Genomic DNA, 12127 nt, shown 5'->3' on the forward strand with positions numbered 1-12127 from the left:
CGTGATGGAGCTCATTTTCACGTGTTCCGGGCTGTTTTGAAGTTTTGTAGCAAAGGATCTCACTTCCATCTTTCCCCTCTCTGATCCTTCGCTGCCATCCTTCCGCAGGCCTGTGTGTTCCCAGGAGAGCACTCTCGGGTCCTGTTCTGCACGTCCTGATTCCTTTGTTTCTCTTACTTTTGTAGCTTTCTTGTAAGGCGGCAGGAAATGTGGGCGGCCTTCTGGTGGCCGTTTTAATTGTTCCTTCGGTGATCTGCACCTTCCCTTCTTTTAATTGCCCCAAACCTTGGGTGGGGAGCAGTGCATTTCCTTTGACTTGCTGTGAAAGGAATTGGAGGTGTGGCCGCAAGGGAAGTGTCAGAGCCTGTAAACACTACAGAGCGTGTGCCGGAGGGGAATCCACGTTCCCCGGCGGGTAGGCGGGTACTCGTCCAGGGTGAATGGTCCGAGTTGGAGCACAGCTAGCAGTGGGACCAGGACTTAGGACCAGCCCCTGTGTTCTCAGGAGGACTTCTGGTCTCGTTCTTCAGAAGCGTTTAAGCTTAGAATTTGAGGCACTGGCCAAACTTCGATTTCAGCCGTTTTTGATGACAGTGGGCCAGGCCGGTTCTGTTGTGTCCCCTCTTTTCCTGACCTTTGTTTACATAAACGTATGTATCAGGAGTCATAAAAAGTGATTAGAAATGTCAGTGGTCTGGCTTTTCTGACTTCCTGCTGGATCTTAAAGTCTCTCCACCTCTCCGGGCCTCGGTTTCTTCTTTTGTGAAAGGAGAGAATTAAACTCAGTAAGTTTTAAAATTCCTTTCTACCTCAAAACCATGATGTACCAACAGTAAGTATCTTGTTTTCCCAAGAGTCAGCATTACAAGTGGTTTATATAGAGCTCTGTGTGGCTAAACAGTCCATCTAGAAATTTAAAAAAAACCTCACCTCTTTTTTTGTTTCTCACAAGTAATTTGTGTTTATTTTATAAAATACAAATAAGCAAAAGGAAGATTAAAGTTACGCAAATATGCTCCCTTAGAGATAACCAGACTTAACGGTCTGTGATGTTTTATTGCTAATGCGTATAAACATAAACATACACGAAATATAAAGTGCCATTATATTATGCATAGTATACCACAATGTGTTTTTTTCACTTAATGTATCGAGGACACCTTTCCACGTATCCAGTGGCATTACAACTTTCAGTAGCTGCACAGTTGTGCATATAGCTCTAATGGAATGTATTTAAACAGTCCGTTGTGCCTAGATATTTAGGTTGTTTTTACTTAGGGCTTTTAATAAACATAGGTGTGGCAAATATATCCAGTACCTTTTTCAGATAAATTCCTAGAGATGGAATTCCTGTTCAAAGAATTTTGAACTTTTAAAAGGCATTAGTATATTCATAATTTTTCATTACATTAATTTGAATACGTGTCAGGTACTCTTAATAGGCAGTGTGTACTAAGGGGTTTAATAAAAAGGGAGCTTGGAGAAATCTGTCTTCTAGAAGAATTTCCCTGGCAAAAAGTGGTAACTTCTCCCCAAAGTAACTTACACAACCCTTGCCCGTGCTGTACGGATTAGTATTCTGCCTAATCCTTGCCAAGCCGCTAGGGGGTAGAAATGTTTTAAGATGAAGTTCTTTGATGAAGAGTGGATTTGAAAATTTTTTTCATACGTTCATTAACTATTTCTAATTTTGTGTTAAAGTTGATTTTGTTTTCATTTAGAAGTACTCTTTTTTCCCTTTGCTGAGTATAGAATAATACTGAATGGGGAAGGGAGTTGTTTTTGTTTTTGTTTTTTTTCTTTGAGAAGTTGGAAAAATCTTTTTTTTAGGTAAGACAATGTTTATGAAGAACCTGTTACAGTGTAGTAGGTGGTTGCCCCAAATGGTTGGTGGTGTTACCCTTGTTAAAGATACAGTAAGAGTCCTTGCTGAGAAAAGAAACGCACTTCTGTGGCACGCCTTTAAAGATGGTCTTTTTGCTTACACATCACTTTTCTCTGTGTAAATAGCTCAGGAGGTCTGAGGAGGACGAAGAGAAAGAAGAGGATATTGAAGTTCCAAAGGCCATGGGGGACATTTTCGAGTCACTTGCTGGTGCCATTTACATGGATAGTGGGATGTCCCTGGAGATGGTCTGGCAGGTGTACTATCCTATGATGCGGCCGCTGATAGGTACCGTTCGCTCCCCTGGGAAAGAAACAAAATCATCCTTAAAAAGGAATGACAAGGATATCACGCACGCTGTTCTTTCGTTTTGATTACAGAAAAATTTTCGGCAAATGTGCCCCGCTCCCCTGTGCGAGAATTGCTTGAAATGGAACCAGAAACTGCCAAATTTAGGTGAGGCAGAACGTGCATGGAAAAAATTAAGTTGCTTGAAAACGAGGGTCGGGGGGGGGGAGTTGTCAGAGATGTCATAAACTAATGATTCTGAAAAATGTTTACACTGGGGCATGCGCTCTGCACTTTATATTTGTAGTCTGATTGACTTTCCCTTTTGCTTTCATAGAGTAATGCCGCGTTAAAAGCGAGACGCAGCCCCGTCTGTCGGGGTACGCGCCCCCGTGCGCTGCACGTTTCCTTGTGTGCTGTCGGCTTGCACACACCCCCCCCCCCCCCGAGTGCGTGCTCAGTGCTGATTGACAATCATAATAAATAGTTCTGACTTCTGATACAAGCTGTTTGGTTTCTTCGCAGCCCGGCTGAGAGAACGTACGACGGCAAGGTCAGAGTCACGGTGGAAGTGGTGGGGAAGGGGAAATTTAAAGGCGTCGGCCGAAGCTACAGGATTGCCAAGTCCGCGGCAGCAAGAAGAGCCCTCCGCAGCCTCAAAGCCAATCAACCTCAGGTTCCCAACAGCTGAAGCCCCTTTTTAAAGTGAAAAACACAAAAAAAGCAGAATTAAGGGGAAAACCATTGAAATTGACAAGGGTGATTTCAAGTCGGTAGTGAGCGGAATGAATCGAAGGCAGAATTTAAAGGTTGTTTGATAACAAGCTAGATTACAGAATAAAACATTTAACATATGTATAAAAATTTTGGAGCTAACTGTAGTTTTAGTTTTTTGCGCAAACACAATCTCGTCTTCTTTCCTCACTTCCGCTTTGTTCAGATCACAAGAGTGCTTTAATGATGACATTTGGCAAGTGTTCAAAATAATTATCGGCAGTTCTCTTTTTGTTTGGGGTTTTTGTTTTTGTTTTTGTGTTAACCTAGTTTCATTTCTGTCAGCTTCGCTTAGTGGTAGGAGGCCAAGGAGCTTTACAGCTGAGACGGCCCCTGGATTCCGTGGGGCGTCCTCCCCTCCTCAGCGTGGGCGCCGGCACGGGTCCCCCCGGTGGCCCATGCGCCCAGGAGAATGGTGCGGTTTGCCAGAGGAGAAGAGTGCCCGCACCGTCCTTTCTTTCCATGCCCTGTCATGTAAGATGATGTCTCCCGGTCGCCATTGCACTTAATATATAGTAAGGGACACGTTTTTCATTAACGTCGGCTGGCACGTTGGTGAATCAAATTTTCGTTTTCTCATGCCACGTAGTCTTGCATAGAAAAAGGTTCTCGCCTTAAAAGTAAAGCCCTCATGGATGTCCTTTTGATTTCCGATCCTTTTGGAACAAACTATTTTACATTCCCTTCATTTTATTATGCATTTAAGATGTCGAGACCGTGTGATACTTGCAACTCACTAGTGTGGTTGTGACTTATTACAGGATTATATTAGCGTTTCTGTAGTATGTGTCCTGAAGGCATCTTGAAAACCAGAATAGATATGTAGTCTCTGGATTTTTTCTAAGCACCATAATAAAAAGGATCTTTGGCTAAATACCCAGTTTTACTAAAAACCTCCTGCTAGGTAGCTCCACTGATGGAAATTGTGGCAAAGAGTTTTGCCCTGTAGGCTGTTGCTCTAACAAGATAACCTTTAGACATATCACACCTAAAATATGCTGCAGATTTTATAAGTGATTGGTTACTTATTTAAAGAAGCAAAACAAAGCACCTTTACCGTTAGTCTCTTCTCACGTCAATGTCTTACTGTACTTTTCACAGTGTTGCATGCAGATCTCACCTACCAAAGCCGTGCTGTTAATGCCATGGAAGTGTAACGTTTGTGATAAACTGCCGTAATTTTGATACATCTGTGATTTAGGTCATTAATTTAGATAAACTCATTCTTTCCATCTTTGGAAAAGGAAAAAAAAGAAAAAAAAAACATTTTTAGGCATTTGCCGAAGTTTCTTTAATTAGACCTGTAGGCACTCTTCACTTAAATACCTCAGTTTTTCTTTTCTTTTGCATGCATTTTTCCCGTGTTTGGTGCTATGTTTATGTATTATGCTTGAAATTTTAATTTTTTTTTCTTTTTTTTTTTTTTTTTTTGCACTGTAACTATAATACCTCTTAATTTACCTTTTGAAAAGCTGCGGGTCAGTCCTGCACTCCCACCGACACACCAGTAGAGGTTTGCTGCAATTTGCTCTGTTAATTATGCTTGAAGTTTAAGAAAGCCGAGCAGAGGTGTCTAATGTTTTCCAGCACATCATCCTGAACTTGATGCTTCATGTAATGCTGTGTTTTTGTTTTCAGATACACTCAGATACTGTATTTCTTGCTTTATCTGCACCCCCCCCCCCAGAGAAACACCTCTCTCTGCACGCGTGCGCAGGGAAAATGGTCAGCTCCACTTTCTAAGGAGACCTGAGTTGGAGGGGGATGTTAAGCTTCTCCAATGTTATTCGTTGTCTCCGGTCTTAAATTTCAATTGCGATCTAAATTATTCAGTGTGTCTTTGAGCAAATTGATTTGGGTAGACTCCTTTTGAAAATACTTCTTTCCGATTTGGAACCTTCGCTTTCTATTCAGTTTTTTAAAATAAAACCTCAGTGTCAGATCTCCTAGCAAGTGAAAACCAAGCAACTCTTGAATTATATTAACTGTAAACGTGTATAATTGACAAGTAAGGCTGGATGTGAATTGTACTTGTGAGGGTGATTTTGTGATAACGTTATATCACAAATCTCTTCTTAATTTATAAACTACCTGATGCCGGGAGCCCAGGGCTTTGCATTGCGTCTAATGCACTAATCCCAGCGTTAAGGGATTCTCTCGCCTCCTGGCACCAAAACCAGATTGTTTCACAGTTACAATTCCCGTTGGGAGAAAAATGCCTCAATATATTTTGTAACCTTAAGAAGAGTATTTTTTGTTAAAACTAAAAAGTTCAGACTCGGATATGATTAGGTCATACATTCTCAGGGGTTCAAATTTCCTGCTACCATTCAAAATGTTTTCTCAACAGCAACCTTTCGCTATTCCATTTTTCTGTTGTTGGAGACAGATAGCTAATTTTGATCTGTGACTCACACTCAGACGGATTCTGTGATCCCCTGGTTTACGAAGTCAAAAAATAAAAACTCGAGTTAGACAAATGAGATGGGTTACGAACGCTTTCGTGCTGCTGATTTTTAATGCTGTAAAGTCCACCCCCCCGACCCCCCGGTTTAGCTTGTTGAAATGTTTTGCATCCATCAATTAAGGAGGAAAATCACTCTCTGTCGCCCCACTTGCCACCCGCGTGTGTCATCCCTTTGTTCCTGTGATTGCACTGTGAGAGCGAATGTAACGGAAGCCCCGCAAGCCGAGGGCACTGGGGGGGGGGGGGGGGCCACGGGCACGTGTGTGCGGGGCAGGGCGGGGGGTCGGGGGGTGTCCTGAAGAAGCAGCTGCAGAAGCTCCTTCCGATGATTGTGTGGAGGTTAGTGGGGACGAACCTTCGTTGTACAGATTTTTCCTTTCTCTCGTGATCTCCTTTCCACGGTCCTAACTATGCTGCGTTTTGTAATAGCTTTGTCCCCCCTCCGTTCTGTTCGTGTAGCACAGAGAAGCCTTGCACTTGGTACCATGCTTTACCTCATTTCAAGGAAAATCTGCTTCACGGAGAGGAAAAAAAAAAAATGTGGTTTGGCCTCGCTGCTGTTTTGATTTGCCGGATTTGAAAAAGATGATTATAATGCCTGCAATGTGTCATATACTCGCACAACTTAAATAGGTCATTTTTTTTTTTTTTTGTCTGTGGCATTTCTTACTGTTTGTGTATGACAAAGATCTGTTCACTGAACTCTTAAGTATGTTTTAAACGTATTTGTTACTCTTTTTTTTTTTCGGTTTTCCTTTAACGTCATGTGAAGTGATGAAATCTAGAATGACCTCTAACACTCCTGTAATTATCTCTTAAAAATACTAATATTTTAACATTCTTAGTAATAGCTGGCCCTCAGAGAGATTCAGACTGCCCTGCCTAAAGAGCAAGAGACTTGAGGCCGCTTTGCTTCTGTGGGTTCAGTTCCCAGATGCGACCGCTCACCCAGCAGTGGGCTCTTTGCCATCCTTCTCCCCCGGGGTGCTCTGCGGGGACTGCGGGGTGCAGAGAAGAGTCGAATCCCAGACTGACCACGGTTCGTTCCGTCTTCAGGCCCGGTTGATTTCAAACCTTCTACCTTCCTCTGCTAGGGTACCGAATCCTTTCACACAAAAGTTAAGCCACCAAGCTGAGACCCTGGATACCTTTATTTAAACTGCATCTGAAATTAATGTCGGAGCCCTCAACCCAGCCCGTGCTCTCTGCGGAAGAGAGACTCGTGTCGCGTCCATCAACCTGTACGGTCGTTTTGATTGCGTTTGAATAGGTCTATTTTTTCAGCCGCTGATTACTTTTCGGGAATTCAGTTCTTTCCAAATAAATTTCTTTATTTTATATTGTACATGAGAAGTTTCTAAGATAATGTTTAAGACCAAGAATATTAAAGTGATCTTTTAACAGTTGTTGGAGACCCTGGTAGCAATATCACGGGAATTTACATTGAGACTGTTGTATTCTCCACTCGCAGTGAAAATGGTCTTTCAGAACTAACTTGTAAATATATTTTAGTCATTGATTGGTCTTTTTTTTTTTTTTCCCCTAGTCCATTTTCATTTGGACGTCAACCACAGACACTTTCAATCCTACAGAGGCACTCAGAATTCACTGCATCAGCAGGGTTACATAGCAGAAATGCAAAGGTGAACCCCAAGTAGAATCTCTGGCTTTTTCTGCTGTAAATAGAGTGAAGGAAAATGACTAAAATCGAGAAAAACTAACATGATTTGATTGACAATAACATATTCACCATCACATGCTGCAGCTGTTTTTAAGGAACATGATGTAATTCATTCATACGGTCACCATGCTGCAGAAATAACGCAGTGCACCTTATGGGTCCCAGTTCCCTTTAGTTGTTTCCTTTTGTAATAATTGTAGCAGAGTCAATCTCCAATAAAGTTATGGTCTGTTCATTTTGTGTCCTTCTTTCTTTTTCTTTTCTCGTTTTGATTCGTTTTGATTCGGTTCAAGCGGGTGATAACACTTAAAATAGTTGTAGCAAAAAGGACCCGTGAAGTGTGTTAATTCCCTGGTCCTATGAAAATGCACATTTTCATAAGATGAAAGGCCTGTCTCCCGAGCTCTGCTTCACGCTGACTTGTGGGGTGGCATAGTAACAGTTGTCTTTTTCTTTTCAAGATTTAAATCCTAACCAGTGTGTTTTTCTGAAATTCTGCCACATTGAATGTGTTCCGAGTCCTGGGTTATCATGTGATACATTTGCCACGTTCCTTAAGTGAATTTGATTATTCTGAAACCAAGTGGTTCAGCTTCTCTGTCTTTAGAACGTACTCCTGATATTTATTGTTGGCTGTGCAAGAATTCTGTGATTCCAAGATTTGACCCGATCTTTTTGTAACTCGGTAAACTAAGGACTACTAGAAATGATTTGGCTGTAGGAACAAGACGGTAAGTATAAGTTTCTCAGAACGAGAAAAAAAAAATCTTAGTTTTTCTTTGTGAAAAGTTTAATCCCTAACTTTTCCCTTCCTTCCACCTTCTCTAAACGAAAGGAGAAAAAGCCTGTGTATTTTCATTCTGAGGGGTTTGGTTAAGGGCCACGTGCGTGTGCGTGCCGGTGTCACGGCCCAGAAATCACTGGCTAGTTCAGGCCGAGCATCGGTCCGGTCCCACCGCCCCTTCCTGCCACCGTGACCCTGCCCTCCCCTGGCTTGCAACAGAGAACACAGCCGGGCCGAGCATATCGGTTTGCAGGTCGTGATGTGCGTGAAAAGAATCCAGATGGACGTGAAATGTTTTCTTTCTGCGGATCCATCGGCATAACATGACGCGTGCTTTAGATGGGCTGGCGGATGCCGGTTCACAGCCGGCTGGGTTGTAAACAGACTTGTCCTTGCAAAGACGCCAGGAGCAAGGGAGGTGCACTCACCGTAGAGGTGCGGGCCAAGAGCTCGCTTTCTAAGCTGCCTGCAAGGCAATGCGGGAACGACCCTTCGATCTTTTTCTTTCTTCTTTTTGTGGCAAATCACGCATAAAACTTTCCCGTTTTTGCCATTGTTCGGTGTACAACCCGCTGTCGTACAGCCGTCACCGCCATCCATCTCCAGAACTTTTTCTTCGTCCCACACTGGAGCTTTGTATCCGTGAAACACTAACTTCCCTTCCCCTCCTTCCCCCAGCCCCTGGCATCCCCCATTCTACTTTCAGTCTCTGGATTTGACTCTTCTCCTCTGAGTAGAATCAGACAGCATTTGCCCTTTGGCATCTGACTTCATTCCATTCAGCATAAGGTCCTTAAGGTCCATCCGTGTTGGAGCAGGTTCAGAACTCCCTTCCCTTTTAAGGCTGCATAGTATTCCATTCTGTATATCAACACCGCGTTTTGCTTACCCATTCATCTGCCGATGGGCGTCTGGGTTGCCTCCGCCATTCAGCTGTTGTGAATAATGGTGCTTTGGTACTGGTGCCCACACGCCCTGCATTCCTGCTTTCCGGTTCTTCGGCGTGTACACCCGGACGTGGGATTGCTAGCTCATAACAGTAATTCCGTGTTTAATTTTTTGAGAGACTGCCTTACCGTTTTCCACCGCAGCTGCCCCGTTTTACATTGTCCTCAGCAGTGCATCAGGGTTCCGGTTTCTCCACATCTTCACCAGCACTTGCTTTCAGGGTTTTTTTGTTTCTCTGGTTGGTTGGTGGTTTTATCACACCTATGCTAACGGATATGAGGTGGCGTCTCATAGTATTGATTTGCATTTCCCTAATTATTAGTGCTGTTGAGCATCTGTTCGTGTGCTTGCTGGCCATTTGTTTTAACTTCTTTGGAGAAATGTCTGTTCAGGTGCTTGGTCCGTTTTTGAATCGGTTTTCGTGGTGGTGGTGAGTTGTAAGAGTTCTTTATGTATTCTGGGATATTAAGCCCTGACCAGATTTGTGATTTGCAAATCTATCCTCCCCTTTTGTGGGTTGCCTTTGACTCTCTTGAAACGTTCTGAATTGCAAAACACATTGGCCTCAAGGCTTCCTTACAGGGCCTGTGGGCCCATGACAGCGAAGGTTTACTGAACATATACTAAATGCCTGATCTGTGCTACATGTTTTATTCGTTTCGTGCCACTTACTCCTCACCACAAGTATGGACGTGACTGCTACTGGAGGGCAGGAAAGCACAGAGATTCTAACTGAGACCCGGACTCAGCCCGCCTGGTTCCCAGCACCGCGTGACTTTGGCTAAGTGGTTTAGCCCTCCTGGCCTCACGCCCTTGCCTCTACCATGAGGAAGGGCAGCGTTTGGATTCAGTGGCAGGTTGTGTACATTGCTGGGCGCGGTGCCCCACACGTCATGAGCCCACAACCAATGCTCATTGTTACTGCCGCAGCCCCCCTTTTGCAGACGGGGACAGTGAGGCACGGAGAGGTGAAGTTTGCCTTCCTCAGAGGGGTGCACCCTGCCCGTCTCGGGTGGATGGCTATTGTCTTCCCAGTAATCCCAAGTCTGCAGCTTTGAGAGAGGCCTTGTCCTGTGTCATTGGCTCAGCCTGAAACGGTCCTGGCCCTCCCCGCCACCTCTACTCCTCCAGCACTGCCCTCCTGCCTTGCAGACCTAGCCGGGCACCTCCTTCCCACCACCCTCAGCCTGTGCCTGTGCTTTGGTCCCTGCCACTGCCCCCCCGTGTCTATGAGCTACAGGGATGCAAAGGACTGTGTCCTCACCACCACTACGCGTCCCAAGTCCCAAATGCTTCTGGACCACAGTAGAACCTCGCTAGATGCCAGTGTCGGCTCAGTGCTGCCGTGTTCTCCATCTGCTGTCCGTAGACGTCCGTGATCCCTCAGGAGACGTGCTGTGCGGGTCAGGAGGGAGGTGGGCGTGGGCACAGAGTGGGGAACATCCCTGCTTTTTACAATATTTTCTCCAAAGAGACTAGGACCTGGCGTTCCTAAATATTGTCATAGTCTTGGGTGAAGGCTAGGTCCCCTGGTCATTCTGACACATTTGGGACACGTCGAGCTGAAGACCCGGTAGAGAAATACCCGGAAGAACCTGTGATCTTCCTGAAGATTCGGTTTAAATGGACCCCAAATCTCACAGTGGATCTTTTCCCTTTTTGCTCAGACTACTAGGCAACTCAGAGCCAGATTTCTGGTAGACCTCCAGTTCCCTCTACTGACTCCAATGTTTATGCAGCACCTTCTGGGTGCAGGCCCTCCCCCGGGGGGTGCTGGGGGCAGAGCAATGAATAACGGGAAGTTTTTGCCCTCGTTTCAGGCCGTTATGTTGTGGTGCATCCTGGTGGGGAAGACAGGCCGTGGCCAAATCGACGATAGTTGTTTCCAGGGAGCAGTTCCCGGTGCGCCCATTAGCGCACGCGTCTGTAATCATGGACGCCCGCCTTGCATCTCCACCCTGTCCTGTAGCAGCATTGGGACTGTCACTGTCGCACTATTGCCACAGACCCTTTGGGGAATGGGAAGGGCTGGGACAAACATGTTGGTACTCCTTGGTCCAGAATATATTTCTTAAGCAGCCTACTAAGTGTCTGACCTGAGGCTGACCTACGTGAGGAAGGGGCTCCTTGAGGAGGCAAAGAGTGCTCTAGTCACAGCTTTGAACTTGGCGCTGGCTTTTGCTGCTTCGGCCGGGGGGCCAGTGTGATGGGTGGGTAGAGCCACCCTTCACACACTGGTGATGACAAGACAGCCAGCCGTGGCTCTCCCCGTGACAAGGGGGCCGGGGGGTGGGGGGAGGCAGCGCCCTCGTCGTTTCCTCCCACCCAGAGGCCAGGCTCCAGTGTGGGCAGACACAGCGGGACAGAGTTGCTTTTATGGGAAAGCGCGTTTGAGCTTCAAGTTCTTTTAAGAGCCGTAAGGCCACTTTGGGTTTTATTTGGCGGTTAGTTATTTTTACTTATATTTACCTATTTGGGAATAAAGGGCTGAATCAGTCCTCTTAACAAGCCAGGATTCCAACTTGCGGTTATGTTTATAAATAGGAAACCGAGGCTTTCCAGAAGTAAGGCTCCCCGAAACCAGTTTTGTTGACAAAGGGGACGTACTGTCAACCAGCGGTCTGAGCATCTCGAGGCATCTGGGATTCCTGAGTCCCAGACACGCCTCCAGGGCGATCCAGCTTTAACCCTCCTGCACCAAGGATGCTGAAAGGAGCCAGGCAGCCGATGGCCAGGAGCCCGCACCGCAGCACAGCCCCTGGCCAGCCACTGTCTGGTCAAGTCATTCATTAGCCTCCCGTAGCCTCTGCCTCGTCCTCTACGGTGAAGGAGTTGGCCCACGGGATCTGCTAACAGTCGACACGCAAAGCCACGAACGTTGAATTTGCGAACGCAGAAGTAATAGAGATTTGAATCCTGGCTAAGACCACGAATTCCTAGAAGCCGAGCTCATGTCCTTGCTCTTTTCGCTCAACACATTTATGCGTTCGTCCGTGAACATTGGTCCGGCACCCCCTGTGGCCGGGGCCCCTGTGGGGCCACCGTGGAGTGAGTGACATTCGTCAGCCAGACGAGTCCGTCACCTGCGCAGAAGCTTACGCTCCGTGGGGGTGCGGGAGTGGGGAGGGGAGACAGATCTTAATAGAAGAAATCTGATCATTCTGGAGAATGATTCTCGCCGGGAAGACAATAAAACGGGGTAGTGTAATCGTGTGAAAGGCTGGGGGGAACGTGACCAAGTTTAAATAGTAATGACAACATTTGTCGAGTGCTTACTGTCCTAAGCACTTTCCCTGTGTT

General features: G+C 45.7%; 1 protein-coding gene across 4 annotated transcripts in view; it reads left to right on the forward strand.

Moving 5' to 3' along the window:
- DICER1 (dicer 1, ribonuclease III) overlaps positions 1-7330 on the forward strand; it is a 73251-nt gene extending 65921 nt beyond the window's left edge. For all 4 annotated transcript variants that reach the window (XM_047080164.1, XM_047080165.1, XM_047080166.1 and 1 more), the window contains 3 exons: positions 2011-2173; positions 2266-2341; positions 2699-7330. In XM_047080164.1, coding sequence (XP_046936120.1) covers positions 2011-2173; positions 2266-2341; positions 2699-2864 — 405 coding nt within the window. In that variant the 3' untranslated portion in view covers positions 2865-7330. The remainder of the gene's footprint in view (positions 1-2010; positions 2174-2265; positions 2342-2698) is intronic.
- Positions 7331-12127: the final 4797 nt, after the last annotated feature.

Source organism: Lynx rufus, unplaced genomic scaffold (genome assembly GCF_022079265.1).
Source record: "Lynx rufus isolate CCGP_SWC_20201006 ecotype Redwood Valley unplaced genomic scaffold, mLynRuf1.p SCAF_17, whole genome shotgun sequence".
Taxonomy (NCBI): Eukaryota; Metazoa; Chordata; class Mammalia; order Carnivora; family Felidae; genus Lynx; species Lynx rufus.